Source organism: Barbus barbus (assembly GCF_936440315.1).
Source record: "Barbus barbus genome assembly, chromosome: 7".
Taxonomy (NCBI): domain Eukaryota; kingdom Metazoa; phylum Chordata; class Actinopteri; order Cypriniformes; family Cyprinidae; genus Barbus; species Barbus barbus.
Window position 1 is genome coordinate 36,186,864 of NC_136735.1, and position 19,919 is coordinate 36,206,782.

Genomic DNA, 19,919 nt, shown 5'->3' on the forward strand with positions numbered 1-19,919 from the left:
ATTCGAGTAAATATTAAAACTCCCACTATACTCCACACAGGACGAGCGGTTTGGAAAATGAATAGATGGCAAAATTTGAAACTAACATGCCAGCACAACTTAGCACATCTTTCACAAACTAAACCAACCTTGACTGAACTCTTGAAGAGCACCTTTGCTTACGCCCCAGGCAACAGAAACAACCCACACAACAAGATTTCTTACGCTTCTGCTGCATGATCACACTCCTGAAACGCAGGATTATTCTGAACAATGTCACACTCAACAGGAGCTTTAATCTGAGAGAGAGAAATCCCTTTAACATTGCAACTTCTGTCCAAACTCACTATGACATTTAAACGGAAGGCAAACAGAAATGTGTCTCTTCTAGAGTTAAGTTTATAACTTTATAATATATCATGTCAGCTCATTTGTGTCTGCATTTCTCTAAAGGCATTTTATAAGAAACATCAGGAAGATGGTGATCTTTAAATTAAAAATAGGCGACTTAAAATCTCCATTAAGATCTCCTGAGCTCTGAAAGAGCAACCTTTGAGCAATACAGATGAACATTCATATCCTTACTGAAACAAAAGAGCCAAAAACATATTTTAATGCAAACATGCAAACACAACTGTTGTGCGTAGATCTGGGTTGGTGATATTTCATTGTCATTGAGATGCAATTAAAAGTTTTTTATAAATATTTCAAATAGTTTATATATATATATATATATTTTTTTTTTTTTTTTTTTTTTTTTTTTACATAGTAAAATTATCTTTGTTTTATTTAATTTACTTATTCATTTATATACATAAATTATTTCAGTGAACATTCAGTTTTTGTTCAATTAAATACGAAATCCCTTGTATGTGCCATTAATAACTATTATTTAATTTCACTAAAACTAAAACTTTTCTAAATCATTTTTATAGTTTAATAAAATTATTAAATTATTGTTAAAACTGAAATAAAGCTAAAATATCACAAATATAAATATTAAAATTTTTACTTAAAAACCTAAATGAAAATTAGAAATGTTATATGAGCAACTGGTCTATATTAAAATAAATAAATAAATAAATAAAATGACAAAAGGACATATCAAAAGTGCAAATAAAAATCTTAAATGGTTTCATAACCTTTTAATTGTTTAAGGTATAACTGTTAAGTTAACATAAAATATATTGCTCATAATATTTAATGCTTCTAATGTTATCAAGTGAAACCCTATTGCAAAATATTACCATACTTTAAAAGCATATAAATAATACCATATTAACATGAAGTAGCAAGCTGCAAATGTCACAAAGCTTGCACAAATTCACCAAATTTGCCTTTCTTTCAGCACATTTCTAATGCTCAGTTGCGTATTTCCACACACAGGTTCCGTCTGAACTGAACAGCATCTGAGGACGAGCGAGAGCCAGTGAGAGTACAGAGACAGTTTAACCCTCCAGCTGAGACGCTCCCTCCAAAACAATCAGCTCAGTACTGCACACACACACACACACACACACGAGAGATAGCCAGGTAATAACGACAAGCGTGCCGTCGCTGTATTTGCTATGGATCACGCTTGACTGACTCTTTATGTGCTCAGATGCTCATCAGATTCTTGGTCTTCCTCTATGACTTTCAAGGGCACAGATTCGTCCGGGCAGCAGATCTGAATGTTCATAAAGATTATACGACACTGCTGCTGATCATGGGCTTGAGCCAATACTGAGGCCGTGAAATTTGGGCGACAGATTGAGGACTTCTACAAGGATGTAACTTCTACGACTGTTAACGGGTTGGAAAGTCATAAATATGACAGATGCGTTCAATATATAGATCGGAGCAAGATGGAGATTTTTGTAGACATTTATACTATAAAATTCAGCAAGATTTTAAAACTCTACTTATACAAAAGGATGAATACACAGCATGAATTAGTGTGGTTTTGCTTTTTAATGTTTTTATTCGGCTCATGAATGTGTTGTCGGTTGAATCATTATATATTCTTGGCAAGGAAAGGCAAGGCAATAATTGTACCATTGTATTTTGCACATGCAACTTATATTATTGTTGTTGTTGTTGTTGTTGTTATTGTTATTGATGCAAGTAATATTTTCATTAATTTATACAAATTTACAGTCAATATAGATGTTGCATCCACTGTGCAACATGTTTTCTCACTGACACTTTATTCATTATATATGATATTGCAATTGTACAATACTATCGTATTTTGTACATGCAACATATAAATAATAATAATTATTAAATATATTAAAGCTATATTATTAATTATACAATACTATTGTGTTGCACATACAACTTAGAAATAATAATCATTCAAATATATTATTCAAATATATTATTAATTGTACAGTACTATCACATTTTGTACAACTTAAAAACAATAATAAAACTATTATCATTACTATTAATCAATACTACCATCAATATAAATGTATCAGTATTACCATCAATATATCCAATACGTCGGACATGTTTTCTCACTTACAAACAACTCTGAAACTTACAATTAAAAGGGAAAAAAATGTTTTCCCAATCATAATAATGACTTTGTGGTGGCGTCCATGTGCATTCAACTCGTAAATATGATACATGCAACATATATAACATACACGCAATCTCTTGCTAGAAAAAACAAACAAAACAAGCAACAGGCAACAAAACAAGTGACCTGCCTCCCCAAAATAAGTCCAAATACTAGAATATACCCCCCCCCCCCAAAAAAAAAACAAAACCCATATTAATAAATGACGTTATGAAAAAAAAACACAAGCTCAATGACACTTATATTAAGCAGACAAGGCAACACTTCAGACACGGTTAGTGAATGTGACATTATCGTCAACTATCCAATAGGCTTTATCGAGACATTATTGAGAACAGTTTTGCTGGAGGTAACAAAGTCTTTATTGATATGCTCTTTTCAGCCAATTTCTGGCCAAAGTGCAAATCACAAACAGCCACTTCTAATGTCCCCTGCTGTATTATAGTGAGAGACAGCCAATTACAGCCACAGAAAAATACATTCAAGAGGAGAACGAGTTCAAAGTCACTTTTATGTGAGAACATTTTGGTGGTTGTATTATTGCAAAAAAAAAAACACTCAGAAGTAAAAACAAGTTAACAGTTTCTGTGCTGTGCTTACTGTTGTCTATTGGGTAATGTTTTCGATTTTAGATTTACATTTCCTGGTTCCATATTCAAAAGTATTTTCTGAGGAAGTAACTTGTATTTAACCCAGAATATTACTCTGATGTTCAGAAAGAGCTGAATGCAAGTAAAAATTATCTTTGGAGAGTAATTCAAATGGAGATGGTAACTATGAGGCATTGCATTATGATATTTAACCAGCATCATAGGAACAATAGTTTGACCCTCATTAACACCAGCAAATTGAATCAAAGAGATGCAAACAGTCAACAAAAGAGCAGTTCTGTGCCTGCCAGAGACACAACGGCAAGGGCTGCTTGCCAGGCGTATGCAATGAAAACAGGTCAAATAAAATAAAATCAGTTACATCTATTAAAGTTAATGCTCTGTGAAATAACAATCAAACAAATAATAATAATAATAATTGCATTTTAAGTAATGTTAACAAAGATTAACAAACAAAGATTAATAAATGCTGTGAAATATAACTAAGCTACATTAATAAATTGCTACAAATATTTTACTATTTTATTTTTTGACTACTTCTACAAGCTGTGCTCATTTTTGAACTTTGTGGCTGTTTTGTATGTGTACTGTTTTGTATTTGTATTGTATGTTGCTTCACTTTATATCTGTGCACTTTCAAAGGCTCTTTCCACGCAGGAAGGACACACGGCTGGCTGGATTTTAAAATGAAAAGTCGAGGAGAAAGACAGTCCCAGCGAGGCTGGTCCAGTGTCACATTGTAAAGTCAAAAGGCCCTTCTTAGGTCAGGTAGGACAGGCGGAAAAAGTCACCCCAAGCGTCCCCGGCGAACCGGTATCTGCGGCCGTGAAGCTGAAGGGCCGTGTTTTATCTTTTATCATTCCTATCAGATCCTCCCGCACCTCCATATAACTGCTTCAGACGACTGCTTTTTTGATGAACCCCGACATACACCGGCTGACTAAAAGGAAAATACCAGAGCCGTGCGCCGGGCATCTGTCTACCTGATCTCCGGTGGTCCCCTTCACTCCCAGGCCAACTCCTCAGGCTCAGGCCGGAGTGTCATACGGTGTTAGGTTTACACCCCTAGGGCCACCTGCCCGCTCACTCGCTGATGAAAGGTGCTGCACTTGACAGAGTCTGCACTTCAGCCGCGTCTCAGATGTCAGGGGTCGTCAGGGACATGGAGTGCGGCAGGAACGCACCGACATAATGTCACAACACGGCCTCTGACAGCTTTGATGTTCAATTACCGACCAACACACTGAGAACAACAACCACACAGATGTACTAAATACAGATGCAGGGTTATTATAGTTAACTAAAACTAAAACCATTAAAAAATATATATTTTCAAAAATACATAAAATCTAATAAATCTCATAAAAAATCTCATTTTAATTTAGTTTAACTTCATGTAGTAAAATAACTAAAACTGAAATACAAATTAATAAAAATACTGACAAAAATAATATAAATGACAAAAAATGATAAAAAAAAGACTAAAACTTTAACTGAAATTAAAATTGAATAAAAACACTTTTTCAAAAGATTAATAAAAAATATAACAGTATATTTATGATCATAAAATAATCCTGTCAAGACCAGCAAAAAATATTAACAGAATTAAAATTATATATATTTTTTTCCTCAGCTAGTTGGCAACATTACTCATTTAAATTTAGCTTAACTTTGTGTACTAAAATACTACAACTGAAATTAAATGTAATTAAAATACAGACATAAAAAACAGTCAATATATTGAAAAAAAAACATTCAATATAATAAAACATATTCAAAATATTAACAGAAACTATAAAAAGTATCTCGATACTACAAAAAACACTCAAAACATCACCATTATGAGAGAATGAGGTGTTTGTATGCAAATAAAGAAGTAATACATTTGTTGAAATTAAATGAATGGTTAAGTAGGGGAAAAATAATAATAATTAAATATAATTAAAACACTTTTGTCATTATTATTTCAACATTAAAAAAAAATTAAAACGTTGAAATTAATGTTTAAAAAAATAAAACTTTTTGTTTAGCTAATTGGTGACATTTCTCATTTTATTTATTTATAAAAAAAAGAAAAAAAAAAAAAAAAAAAAAGAAAATGTACTAGAAATTTTCCCCCAGGACATTATCCATTAACTTTACAGACATTTTCATTAAATTTGAAACTACGCACTGCATTACAAAATCCAAAATACACCTATAAAACACCTTTAAATAATTCCTTCATATAAATACAGTGCATTGTGTTCCAGTTTTACTATCATTCTATCAATTATTAAATTAAAAACTAATATAAAAACTAATAAAACTAATATACAAATAAAATCTTATTAAAAATATGAATTAAAAACTATGATAGTATCTCAATACTAAAATGACAGTGTCAACCGGTGAAGGAGGCATCCTTATGCAGCTAAAGCAATAGCTCATGCAAAAATGAGCATTTAGTCATGTCTCAGGTAAACTCTTTCACAAAGACACAGAATGTGGCATTCTTGTAAACAATGTGGCGAGCTCAGCTCTCAAACAAAAAGAGTATGTGCACTTGAAAATCGGTGGCGTTCCCATGGGAAACCATCAATGAGACACTAACAGACGTCTGTTCAGGAGACAGACAGGCTACTGATCCTATTGAGCTTGGCAACTCTATCCTCCCAACTGTAAGAAAAGAGTTTCTTTTTTAACGAAACGGCCCGATAAAGCATGGAAAACTTCCAAAGTTCACTTCTAGGTCAAGCTCGCATTATTTTTAAATGCAGCTATGCAACTTTCTAACATGTTACTTTTATTATTAGGATCAGGATTTATGTCTGTAAAAAAAGTCTAAGCTCTATTTGAACTCTTCAAAATACAATATCCTGGTGAGAAAAAAAAGTTCCCTATCTTTTCCTTCTAAAAGCTAAAAGCAAGAAACATACTCTATTGCAAGTACACACACATGAATGCAAATACTCTGACAACTGATTTTATGCATGCATACTTTGTACATGCATCAAGTGCATTCTTGCAAAATTCAAAAGAGCGACAGACTTTCCTTCATGCATCTGTGCCATACAGTTAAAAAGCAGCGGTAAGAATACAATGTGCACTTGTGTTGCATTATCAACTGCATTTCAGAACACAAAGACTGTGAAATCAAGCTTGCATATCTAGAAGTCTGCATTCACATGCACAGTGGCATGAATCTAATGTGGTTTAAGCTCAGACAATCACGACGACTCAACTTGAAAGGTATTTACATTTTGGCAGTGTAAATAGCGATAGATGCTATCAGTGCAAAAAACAATGGATGCTATTTACATCAAGTGAAAATAGCAGTATTTTTTAATGATATGCTATTTACACTAAGTGCCGATAGCTATAGATTCTATTTACACTATGTTAAAATAGCAAGATTTTCTGCTATTTTTACTACTTATTGCAAATAGTGGCAATTATCTGCACCTCAGTATTGTAGTACATTATAAAACAGTACGCAATAATAACATATTGAGTGCAAATTATAGTTTTAATTCAAATTATTAAATGGATGCCACCTTATTGGGATAATAAATCCCTCCCTTCACCAACCCTAACCCTACCTGATACTTCTATTTTCAACTTTTTGATTATTTCCTTGATTTTTATTGAAAATAAATGCCTTTCTGATGCAATATTAGATTTGAAAAGGGAGAAAAAAAGTTCGGCAAAAGGCAGGCTTGAACTCGGGTCGATCGCATCAAAAAGCATGTGTCTTACCATCTACGCTGCTGAAACTGATACTGAATGAGTGTCTTTTTTAGTGTTGACCAACCCAATCACACGTTAGTAGGCAGAGTTAGAGGAAATAGCCTTTGCCAACAAGGCGGGCTGTACTTAGTGTAAATAGACACTCCGCTACATTTTAACCTTTAATTTTCTTTGTTTTAATAACAGCATGCAGTTTTAGTTCACACACAACTGTCTTAAAGGACTAGTTCACCAAAAAATGAAAATGTGCTGAAAATGTCCTCACCCCCAGGAACATTCAAGACATAGATGAGTTTGTTTCTTCATCAGATTTGGAGAAATGTAGCATTCCATCACTTGCTCAGCAGCAAGGGATGCTCTGCAGTGAATGGGTGCCGTCAGAATGAGAGTCCAAACAGCTGATAAAAACATCACAATAATCCACAATTAAATTATACCACTCCTCTTGTGAAGAGAAAAGCTGTGTGTTTGTAAAAAGCAAATCCATCATTAACACATTTTAACTTGAAAACTATTGCTTCTGGCTAAAACACAAATCCATAATCCATAAAACGCTTCCTCCAGTGAAAAAGTCCACTTCTCGTTTTTCTCTCACACCATAATTCACTGACATATTTGTTTAGAGCTGTTTTCTCTTGTTAACAGTTCTTGATATGTGCAGATTTCTCTCCTGATTCAGACATGACAACTTTTTCACTGGAGAAAGCAAAATTATGGATTATAGGCTCATATTCGGAAGCAACAGTCTAAAGTTGAAACATCTTATTGATGGATTTGTTTCTTACAAACATGCAGCTTTTCACTTCACAAGATGTTAATTGATGGACTGGAGTGGTGTAGATTACTTGTGGATTACATTTTATCAGCTGTTTGGACTCTCATTCTGACGGCACCCATTCACTGAAGATGATCCATTGTTGAGCAAGTGATGAAATGCTACAATTCTCCAAATCTGATGAAGACACAAACTCATCTATATCTTGGATGATCTGAGAATACATTTTCAGCAAATTTTCATTTTAATTTTTTGGTGAACTATTCCTTTAAATCAGATACCACACACACCTCTAAATACTCCAATGCTGTTTTGCAGCAGTTTAAATAACTTTATCCTCAAATCTCTGGAAATAAATAAATAATAATAATCTGCTAAATCTTCTTTTGCCCCTTTCAGCATTCCAAGTACAGCATGGAATTCTCCACATGGTTCTCATAATCTAATATGATGGGATTTTCAGTGCTTAATTCAGGGAAAACAGCAATGAGGCCTCAGATTGCAATTAATCCCAAATATGTAATCAGATCTGTTTATTCCAGAGGAGACCAGTTTGTTTTAGATGATTTCTGCACACTGACATTAAAAATACACATAAACATAAGAGCAGATGCTCCAATTGGATGAAAACAACTATTATATATGTATATAAGTCTATATATTACATTATATTCAAATTCAAAACCAATTTTTATAGACATTAACATTTGAAAGTACTTGAACTTTTAATCTTTTGTGTATTATATATTTGATAATGACTTATTTATTAGATGAAATAATGTGTAATTATATTATTGCATTTTAATATAATATAATTTAATATAATAATATGAATGACAATTCAAACAGATAAAAAGTAAAACTTATTTTCAGAGATATTAATATTTGAGCGTATTGAATGTACATTTGATCTTCTCTGTTAGAAATAATAAAGGAATAATAATTACTTTTTTATTTTTATTAAGTTAAAATAAACTGTCTCCTTTTATTTATTTCCTTTATTTTTTGGCTTATTTGCTAAATTAAATCTATCTAATGACAAACCATTAGTGATCTGAGCAGCAAGAACATTGAGTTGTTTAAATTAAAGCACAAACTGCTTATTTTTCATTGCCAAACCGAGCTACAAATAAAATGTCAAAACAACTACAGTATCAGGCTAGGTATATGAGTGCGTTTGTGCATGTAAACAAACATTTTAGCGTGTTTCTCTTCATGTTTCCTACATCAGGTCAGTGACATGCCTGCTCGAACGGGTCAGAGTCCTGTGAAAACAGGCCCGGTCCATTAGCACACAACACTCAGAGAATCAGAACACAGCCATTAGTGATGCTGCATGATGTAACTCACATATGCATTCTGGAGAAATACACTCATGTACCTTGCAAACTCAATTTCTTTGAACACCATTTAATTTACATAAAAGGCTTTTGATTTATTCATTTATTTATTGTAGCTAGAAAAAAAATATTATTGATTTTAGACATGTATAGTAAAAAAAAAAAACATTTCCAATTTACGTCATCATTTAGAAAGCTTCACTTACTGGCATGTTCTATATATATATATATATATATATTTTTTTTTTTTTTTTTTTTCAGCAAGAGAGTTAAACCTGCTAGTCATAACTAAAAAGAGTATTTGAGATGGGGCTTGGAAATACAGTGTGTGTGTGTGTGTGTGTGTGTCTATCTGTCTGTCTGTATCTATCTATCTACACTCTACAAAATGCTGGGTTAAATACAACCCAGTGCTGGGTAAATATTGGACAGAACACATGCTTGGTTGTTTTCAACCAACGGTTGAGTTAAATGTTTAACCCAACCTTCTGGGCAGTAACCCAACCACTGGATCTAAACAACCCAATTGGGTTTGTCCATATTTTACCCAGTTAGGTTACCACCCAGAGGGTTGGGTTAAACATTTAACTGAGGGGGGCACTGCCCCCCCAGACGAGAGCCAATCATGATTTTGTCTGAGCTATGAATAAAACATAAAAATGAAAGAATTCACATTTTCTCATTTTATTTGTATTATTTTAGTGGATAGAATAAGTACGTTTTGGGCTAAATTAATTTCAGTTAGGCCTATATTTAAGCCTCATATCCTCGCGACTCATGATTCTCAACTTGTCGCGATATATGAGAGGACTTTTCGTTATTTTTCCACTTTAGCAACTTGAATATGGCAACTTTCCCACTTTAGCACTAAATTATGGATATTCAAGGTTATTTTTAATTTTTTTAATAAACCCGCTAATAAAAATGTGGTGGACTGAATCATTGCTGGCTGAATTGGACAGGCAATTTGAAGCGATGGTGGCGTGTGATGCAGTTTTCAGTTTTCAGCATGCACGCAAGTCATAAGATTCACCCTCGGCGGCTTGTGACAGCTGAAATGGATCTTGTGAAATGTGCGACCGCATCGCCGATTACTCTTGAGAAACTTAAAGATGAAGTGGGCTACTGAAGGACAAATATCCAAACTTTTTCAGACTACCGCAGTTTGCACTCACGCTGCCCATTGGTTTGGCTATACATCAGAAAGTTTCTCAGTTATGAGGAGAATCTGGCTCCGGATCTTCAGTGGCACAGGACAGATTCTCAGATCTTTCTTTACTGCACATAGAGAACGATTTGACTGAAAAACTATCAGAAGAGAAGAGATAGTGAAAGAAAGACAGTGGTCATCAAGGCAACTCAGAAGAAGAGGCGGCTTTTCTGTATTAGGTATGGTTTTTTTAATGTTGAATATTTGTTATATAAATATATAGACACCTTTCACACACTATTGTGAACACAATCCCACAAAAGACAATATATGTATGTTTACATGCTCATGCACTATAAATCATCCTGCACTCTTCCCCAACCAGCTGCTTGACTCACAATGTTTCTCTTTGCACATGTACAGTATTTATGTGAAGCATTCATATAGTTTGTATTTTTATATCTTTTATTTTTAATTTTCTGCAAACATTTGCAGAGTCCAAAAGAGTAATTATATACACTTTGTTTCAAGAATCTGCGGTCTCAGTAAGCGTTTCTCAAGAACACTTCTCCTAATGACAATTATATGGTATTACCAAGAAATATATTTGCGGCTCTTCCTACTGCTGTGGATTGGACAGACGTGTCATTACAAACAATACGGTCTGATTGGCTAAGAATAATCCTGCTCAATCACACTCATGTGAACTCTCTGTCAAAGTGACAAAAACATAACAATTCAAACATTTATGTGGACCATATTTATGTCTTTTCTCCCCATATGTAGTTGTTAAAACAGCTTTAAAGTAGCTGCTGAACACCAGGCACGTTTTTGGCCATTTAGAGCTGTTCACAGACAACCGTCTGAGTCAAAACAAAACACAAATTGCTTAATGCAAATCACTTTAGATAAAAGCATAAATGTGACCCTGGAGCACAAAAGCAGTCTTAAGTCGCTGGGGTATATTTGTAGCAATAGCCAACAATATATTGTATGGGTCAAAATTATCCATTTTTCTTTTATGCCAAAAATCATTAGGATATTAAGTAAATATCATGTTCCATGAAGATATTTAGTGCATTCACTACTGTGAATATATCAAAACTTCATTTTTGATTAGTAATATGCATTGCTAAGAACTTCATTTGGACAAATTTAAAGGTGATTTTCTCAATATTTAAATTTTTTTGCTCCCTCAGATTCCAGATATTCAAATAGTTGTATCTCGGCCAAATATTGTCCGATCCTAACAAACCATACATCAATGTAAAGCTTATTTATTCAGCTTTCAGATGATGCATCATCATGTTTGTTTATTTGTTTTTACATATCCTGTTTTTGTGGTTCAAGTTGAGTTTCCCTTTTTCCATAGGTGTAGTAGTATTTATACTGTACAAATTGTATTTTCTAACCCCTTTACCATAAACCTATACCTCTCACACAATATATCCTCCATTTACATTTTCAAATCCATATTCCCTACATTATGGGAACCAAATGTCTCCTCAAGGTCCTAACCAGGTACACACACACACACACACAATCACAACTATATATAATTGTCTATATATTGCTCAGCCCTTAACCCTAGCTTAAGGTGAACTGTGACAGACCGGCAACAGATGTGCTCATCTCTCTGACATGCTGAACGTCACAGAGGTCCTTATAACACACAAAAACAACAGTCACTCCTCACTACCTCTGCCATCACAGATGAACACAAATACAAAAGCAGCTTATCAACATATTACCTCAGCAAAAGCACGTAAAAAAACAGGCCAGGCCTGGCTGCCTCACTACATTCTCTGGACTCCTTCAGCAGGAAATCGGTCAATAATTCTTCTAATCATCCAGTAAGCCATTAAACAGCATAAACATCCAGCGGAAAATGTGATTGAGACGAGCTATCAAAGGCGGATCTGAGCGATGGCAGAGATGCCCGCTGCGGCTGCCAGCCGATCGCTTTTATCTTCCCTTCAGAAAAACGTGCGTGGCTCCGCAGGGCATCTCTCATCACAGATGTCATAACCTGTCCAGCGCGCCGCTGTCACATCAAAGCGCTTCTGTGCTGCTAAGACGCATTAACACTCATGTAAACATGCAACCTAGTGGCCTTCAGAAAATACATACAAAATAACGGCTTTACAAAATATACAAGGTGTTTATGCAAAGTTTAAAAGACTAATAAAAGGGGAAGTCGTGGCCTAATGGTTAGAGAGTTTACATTACATTGATGCATTTAGCAGACGCTTTTATCCAAAGCAACTTACATTGCATTCAATTTACAGTTTTTACATTTTATCAGCTCTTGCTTTACCTGGGAATCGAACCCATGATCTTGGCGTTGCTAGCGCCATGCTCTACCATTTGAGCTATAGGAAAGCCTGGTTTACGAGTTGGACTCGTAATTCAAAGGTTGCGGGTTCGAGTCTTGGGCCGGCAGGGATTGTAGGTGGGGGGAGTGAATGTCCAGCGCTCTCTCCACCCTCAATACCACGACTGAGGTGCCCTTGAGCAAGGCACCGAACCCCCAACTGCTCCCCGGGCGCCGCAGCATAAATGGCTGCCCACTGCTCCGAGTGTATGTTCACGGTGTGTGTTTGTTCACTGCTGTGTGTGTGTGTGTGTGTGTGTGTTCACTGCTGTGTCTGTGCACGTTGGATGGGTTAAATGCAGATGGGTTAAATGCAATAACATATATATATATCTAAATTACATGTTATTTGCATGTTTATGATATATTACAAGTGAAGTTAACATTATAATATATGATATTGCTATTATTAATGAAATTAATAATAATTATTATTATTATTGTAAAGGTAATATGTAATTTAAAGGGAAATAGTTTAATTTAGCTCAAAGGGAATCATTTATTAGTTTATAGGGAATTTGAACAGACTCACTGTTTTATAGCTGATCACTGAAGTGGCAGCGATTCACTGAACGAGCCGTACCTATAACATCAACTCTGCACTGGATATTCAAATACAAAATATAGTGAAAACACTATTAAACAGCACAGTAACAAGATCGGCAGATTAAGACATTAACTTGGGAGATACTTCTCTTTTCAATATAAATAAGACTTTATTTAAAGAAAATAAACTAAAATAAAAGATAAAAGGATGTAACGAGACTAGGTGGTTTTTCTTCTCATTGTGGTAGCAGCGTAGGCCAGAGCACGCTGGAAGAGCACTCAAAGAGCACAGAAAGTGATGACAAAAAGTATGGCTAAAAGTTAGAAGAGCAGAGAGCGCTAGAAGCAGAAGAGGGTTGAAGATGGTGTGCTGAGTTTTTAAACTCAGCTTTTTTTATTGTGTATAAAAAAATATTTACATGTTTACGTGACCAAAAATAACACTATAATATATTATAAGTGCTGAAGTTAACATACTTTAATATATTATACTATTATTACTATTATTAATATAATTTATTCTAATAATAATAATTATTATTATTATTATTATTGTATGTGTCAAATGTGTATCAAATATATAATTTGAAAATTATTACATTAAATTAATAAAAAAAAAATTGCTTCTTTTATTAATTTAATGGAACAATACTTTAATATAATACAACCCATATTATAGTTTAAATATTTTAAGATACTATATTGAACTAGAAATAAACCAGGAAAGCATATCTCTCTGCTTCACTGATGTTTTCTCCAGATCTCTTGCACAGTATGGGGTCTATTTCATCGACAGACGCTGAAGGCCGCTGACCTGTCTAGACGTCCAGTGAAAGCTGAGCACGAGCAGGAAGACTCGTGTAAAAATAGATGCCTTACCTTTGCCACTCTGTTGGCCACTTCCCGACCCACCATGAGTCCTTGAACAAACGAGCGAGCCGCGATGAAGGCCTTGGTGACCTGAGCCTTGAGCTTGCGTGGCACGTCTCCGAAGGGCTTTAACTGGTCGGTGTATTTGCTGATGCACTCCAGATAGTCGTCTGTGAAGGTGTACTGAGAGTTGAGCAGCTGAAACATGCGCTCCAGGAGTCTGGACCAGAAGTCGTTCAGCACTTCCTCCAGGTTGACGTTTCCGCCGGTGTAGTAACGCTTGAGCTCGGAGAACAGGTCCTCGAACATCTCCGAGTTGTGCGTGTACAGTTTGCCATATGTGCGCACAAACATGTCGTTCAAAGACTTTTCTGAGTTGTCCAGCAACTCCAGAAAGAATTCTGGAATAGAGAAAAACATAAATAAAATTATACATCATCTGAAAGCTGAATAAATAAGCTTCCATGTATGGTTTGTTAGGATTGGACAATATTTGGCCGAGATACAGCTATTTGAAAATCTGGAACCTGAGGGTACAAAAAAAAAAAAAAGTTGTCCAAATTAAGTTCTTAACAATTCATATTACTAATAATAAAAAAAAAAGTTTTTATATATTTAAGGTAGGAAATTTACAAAATATCTTCATGGAACATGATCTGTACTTGATTTCTGAAATGATTTCTGGAATGAAAGAAAAATCCATAATTTTGACCCATACAATGTATTTTTGACTATTGCTATAAATATACCTGTGCTTATGACTGTTTTTGTGCTCCAGGCTCTCACACACACACACACACACATATATACATATACAAATACAAATACATATACAAACACACATACATATATATATATATATATATATATATATATATATATATATATATATATATTCACACACACACATATATACATACATACATACATAGATACATACATACAAGGTCACATACATATACTGTATATGCACACACACGCACACACACACACATTTATTATTATCATTATTATTGTTGTTGTTGTTGTGTAAAAAGTGTAAAAATAAACATTGCACAACATGAAAACAAAAAAAAAGTTCATTTATTATTATTATTAATTATAATATTTAGTAATAATTCGTTTTTTATTTTTATTTTTTATTTAGCTTTATTTTATTTTAGGATTTACCACATCTTAAAAGCAAAAATAAATATTTTTTCTCAGTCCATGTATTAAATTACCAAACAAAAAAAACAGAAATGCTCCAGAAATGCTTGTTATGCCAGTGGGACTCTCCCAAGACCGTTTTCTCACCTTGTTCTCAAATGGAGTGGATATCAAATTATGTGATGCAGACAGCAGCTTCTGAAATACTGCCAGTCGACCATATGGTACTCAAATTAACGTCTTGCTTTAACTTTACCAGCCGCAGGCAAAGATTTATGGAAGACACCGCCAGCAGCGTTTGCTCAGACGGATACAGACCGGTTTGTCTTTCAAGACTACATGCTGCAATTCAAGTGTTCACGACCCGAGGTGCTGATTATTTTTAACAGACTCTTGCTGATTGTTTGTCCTCAAAAGAAGGACATTTGAATTCGGAGAATGATTTTAATGTGACTTGTCACCTTTCATTTTCCATGAAATGCTTCTCACAACATTAAAGGAATACAATTATGTCATTTTCCAGTCCTGTATGACTTGCTTTCTTCTAAAATCATCAAAGAGTGAATATATATATAAATGAATTAAAAATCATCCAAATAGTGACAAAATAAATTAATAAATACTGACAAAATGTTTGCTTAAAATAGTGGCAAAATAAATTAAATGCATACTAAGAAAGTACTTAAAATCACAAATTGGTGACAAAATAAATCAATAAATATTAATTTCAAGCTCTTTAAGTGAGAAATTCAAGCAATAGATTCAGGTACGGGTTTCTTAGGAAGCTCTCCAAGCTTTTAAAGCATTTCTTTTTAGTTTCAAATTGAAAAATTTACCATTTGCAAAGGCTAATGAATTGTATCCTTGGGTCACCTGGCTATATAATCAAAGGTTTCATTAAAGTAGATTGATCTAGACGCTGCTTATATTGCCCCCTTTGAAAAACAGCCAACAAAATAATAGTAATTACCTTCTAATCACGCTGATGGAGGCTGTTGATGATGTAAAACAACATATTCATTAGTCAGCGCCAGAAAAGCCGCTTTACCCTTCAGATAAATACAATGGAGTAAATCATGCAAATTCACATCTCTCACCCTTCAGACCCACAGCGCAGCTCAAACAGCACTGAAACCTCAACCCCACACAACCTGCTCCTTCAGATAAGAGAGCTTTGTCCTGAAAATGAGTCAACAGATGTCACGGGAAGAGGACAGGGTTACAAAATGCATGTAGATGGAAGATCAGAATTTGACGAGATCTAAGATAACATTTCTGATTATTATCAATGCTGAAAACAGTTGTGCTGACAAATTTTTTTGTGGAAACTGTGATACATTTTATTTTTTCAGGATTATCTGATGAATAAAACAGCATTTCCTTGAAATCGATCTTTTCATTTTAAAGATCCAGCAGGTGAAAACTGCACGTCTGATCTCTTAAAGCAGCAGCAGCACAGCTCTCCTCAACAAGACACATGATTTGCACAATCATTCATGTCTGCAGCACAAACGCAAGCACTAATTACACTGTTCCACTATTGTGGACGTCCTCGAGTGCATCCAAACACTTGTTTAATCAGTGCTGTTAAATCATAATGAACACGGTGGCACGAGAGGTTTGGACAGATGGCTTTCTCGCAGATAAAGACGGAAACTACTGGCTGTTTGTATTTTCCGAATGCGAAGAAAAGAGGGCATCTGAGGACCGGCTCATATCAGCCCGCATCTGCTGCTTTCTGGAAACTTTCCATTTGGACTAATTGCTCGGCCTCTGCTGGTGTCTCTTTATGAAAACCTATCTCTTGTATCTTATCAGACACACATTAGAGCGGACATATTAATCTCCAAATGGCTTTTTAAGAGCTCATTAGAGATAAGCAATGAGAGAGATATTAAACAGACGTGAAGGGATGCACACACAACACCATGTACTGTCTTCATTTTATTTTTCTCTCTAAAAGCACAGATTTGAATCCAGCGAAATACTGAGAATGTTGGAAAAACTGCAAATAGTCAAACAACAAACTACTCACTATTTAGTGAAACTATAGTAAAGCTACTCTTTTAAGTTAAGTTACCAACCAAAAGTTGCTAACTACACTGAAGCGGTTTAAAGAGGCAATGCATAATTTATAAATATCTAAACAATGATTTAATTTTTTTTTTTTTATAGAAAGAAGTCTCTTCTGCTCACCAAGGCTGCATAAAAGCAGTAAAATTGTGAAATATTATTACAATTTTAAATAACTGTTTTCATATGAATATACTGTAAAATGTAAAACAAAAACAACAAAAAAAGAAGAATATAAACCAGAAGTATCAAAAGAATCCAGACGAAAAGAATCAAAATGAACAGAATCAGTAAATCATTATTTCGATTCTGTTTAAGTGAACTATTTGCATGAACTGATTCACTAGCGATTCTTGCTTTTTTCAGATTTAATAAACCACATAAAATTCCACACAGCTATCATTTCAGAATTAAAAGGTGCATTTTGAATCCATTCATGTGCAAAACTGTCTAAACATTTGGCAGTCCAATCAAATAATGAGTAAAGAACAAAACAATAGAAAGTGTGATTTAGAGTCGGTGCACTGCAATGTGTGATACAGTCATTACAGTAATTAATGCAAACATTAAATCCTCACACTGTGCACAGACTGCATAAACAGCAAGAGTAGCATGCATGCTATTGAGAACACAGACAAACTCTATCCAAAGAAATCACGTATTGTAAGCATACGTCCTGTTCTCATTACAATCGCGAGTCCCCAGTTTCTCAGTCTAGTTTCACTGCAGTCGACTGACCCATGATTACCCCTTCATTTATTTAAGTAATAATAGGCCCCGAGCGCTTCTGTGTGCCACAGACGCTCCTGTATTCTTATAAAAGGAGTCAAGGACGAGTCCAGATCGAGATGGAGTCACATTTAAAAGTAATTGTTCTAAGAGACACTCGGTCACCACGCTCATAATGTACTGTACCAGAATGACTGCGGCAGACACATATGCTGTATAACACATACATTTTTGCTCATTTACTTGATTTTGACAAACTAGTAGGTTTTAATTGCTAAAGGTTGTCTTCCTCAGTCCAGTTCAGTGTTATGTTAGTATCATTGAGATACTATTATAGGTTTTATTAATATTTTCAATCAGACTTTTTTCTTCTGATTTTCAATTAAGTTAATTTGCAGTTACATAGAGTTTAAAGTATTTGAAATTAAAACCATACAAATAATAATAATAAAAAAAAACATACAAAATCATACAAATTTAACAAAAGTTGAAATAAAATGCACATTAACTGAAACAATTGTATATTTATACTCATTGTTTATTTTTATATTATACATAGTCATTTTTATAGTTTAATTTCTTCAGTTTTAGTTTTAGTTATAGTTTTTTATTACATCAAGGGAAACATTTCAGTTGAAATATGATTTTATTTCAGTTAACGTTTATTTTATTTTAAGTAACATTTTTCTAATTTTTTTGTGAAAATGTTTGCAGCTGTGTTGGGTGTCTTTGGAATTTGTAATAGTTAAAAACATAAAATCTGATCAAATTTGATAAAAAAAAATATAAATATACTAAAATAAAAATGATTACACACACACAAGCTTTTTTATATTTTATTTCACTTCAGTTAACATTTATTTTATTTGAATATCTTTTTTTCTAAATGTTATTTTTTTTTATAGCTAAAAAATAAAATATAAATGTTATGAAAATATAAAATATAAACATAAAAATGCAATTATATTTACATATATACACACATTTTATTTGACATTTTTATTTATGTATTTTTTATGGTTTAAATTAATTAATTAAGTTTTAGTTAACCATAGTAGCCATTGTCTAGCTCCAAGATTTGTGCTGAAAAATGATGCACAGTAAAATATCCTGCCATTATAATTAATATATGTCCCATCGTTCAGCAGGTTTTTTATTTATTCAGCCACTCCCTGTATAGGAATGGAAAGCAGTGAATATTTTAATGCATTTTACTCAAATGACCTACATCTTTGGGGGGAAATAATGAATGACGGTAGCAGGCTGAATTATGCATCAGCTGCTACATTCAGATTTACTTAATGTTGTGTGTATTATAATCACTCCCGGTCTCTTTTCTCTTGGTCATGAACACTTCCCTTGCATGAAAAATGCAGACGAAACGAATGACTGAATTATGAAAATGCTTTCAGCTGAAACAAAAACTCACAGGCACCAAGTCAAAGCACACAACGGCCATGGTAAAACTTTCATGAGGCCTCTCCACAGCCTCGATGATCTGATCCACTCAACGACGTGTTGGCTGCAACATTAGCAGCCCTGAGGCCACCTCAAACATCTCCAGATGATAAAGGTCGAGGTACCAAGCCATGCCACGGCTTTATTACAGAGAGAGGCATTCAAAGACACATGTAGGACATTCCTGCTGGATCTCTCTGTCTTCTGACCTTAAAAGCATTAAATGATGCTCAAAAGATGACAATGCTACTGTTATCCTAGCAGATATAACAATGATTTCTCCTAGCTACTAAACTGCAGAGCAATGCCATGCTAGCATTTGTTTAGCAGGTGAACGGTTATCAACAGAGAGGATAATTTACTGTGTTTTACACACCTGTCTCATAATCTCCCCCTCTAACAACCAGACAGAAATGACTTAAAGAGCTATTCAGTGCCGCCTTGTGTCTCGTTCAATCACAGTCACGCTGATATAGAGTGATATCACATGGCTACCAAGGTTAGTACTAGTTTTTGTTGGCATAACCAACTAAACTTACGTGGTGAGGGTGACTGAGCAAGGAATCT

General features: G+C 34.2%; 1 protein-coding gene across 2 annotated transcripts in view; it reads right to left on the reverse strand.

Annotated features, from left to right (window-relative positions):
• The window catches only part of LOC306872584 (glypican-6-like), a 192,411-nt gene that overhangs the window by 83,969 nt on the left and 88,523 nt on the right, over positions 1–19,919 (reverse strand). For both annotated transcript variants that reach the window (XM_079421200.1, XM_079421199.1), the window contains exon 3: positions 13,953–14,344. In XM_079421200.1, coding sequence (XP_079277326.1) covers positions 13,953–14,344 — 392 coding nt within the window. The remainder of the gene's footprint in view (positions 1–13,952; positions 14,345–19,919) is intronic.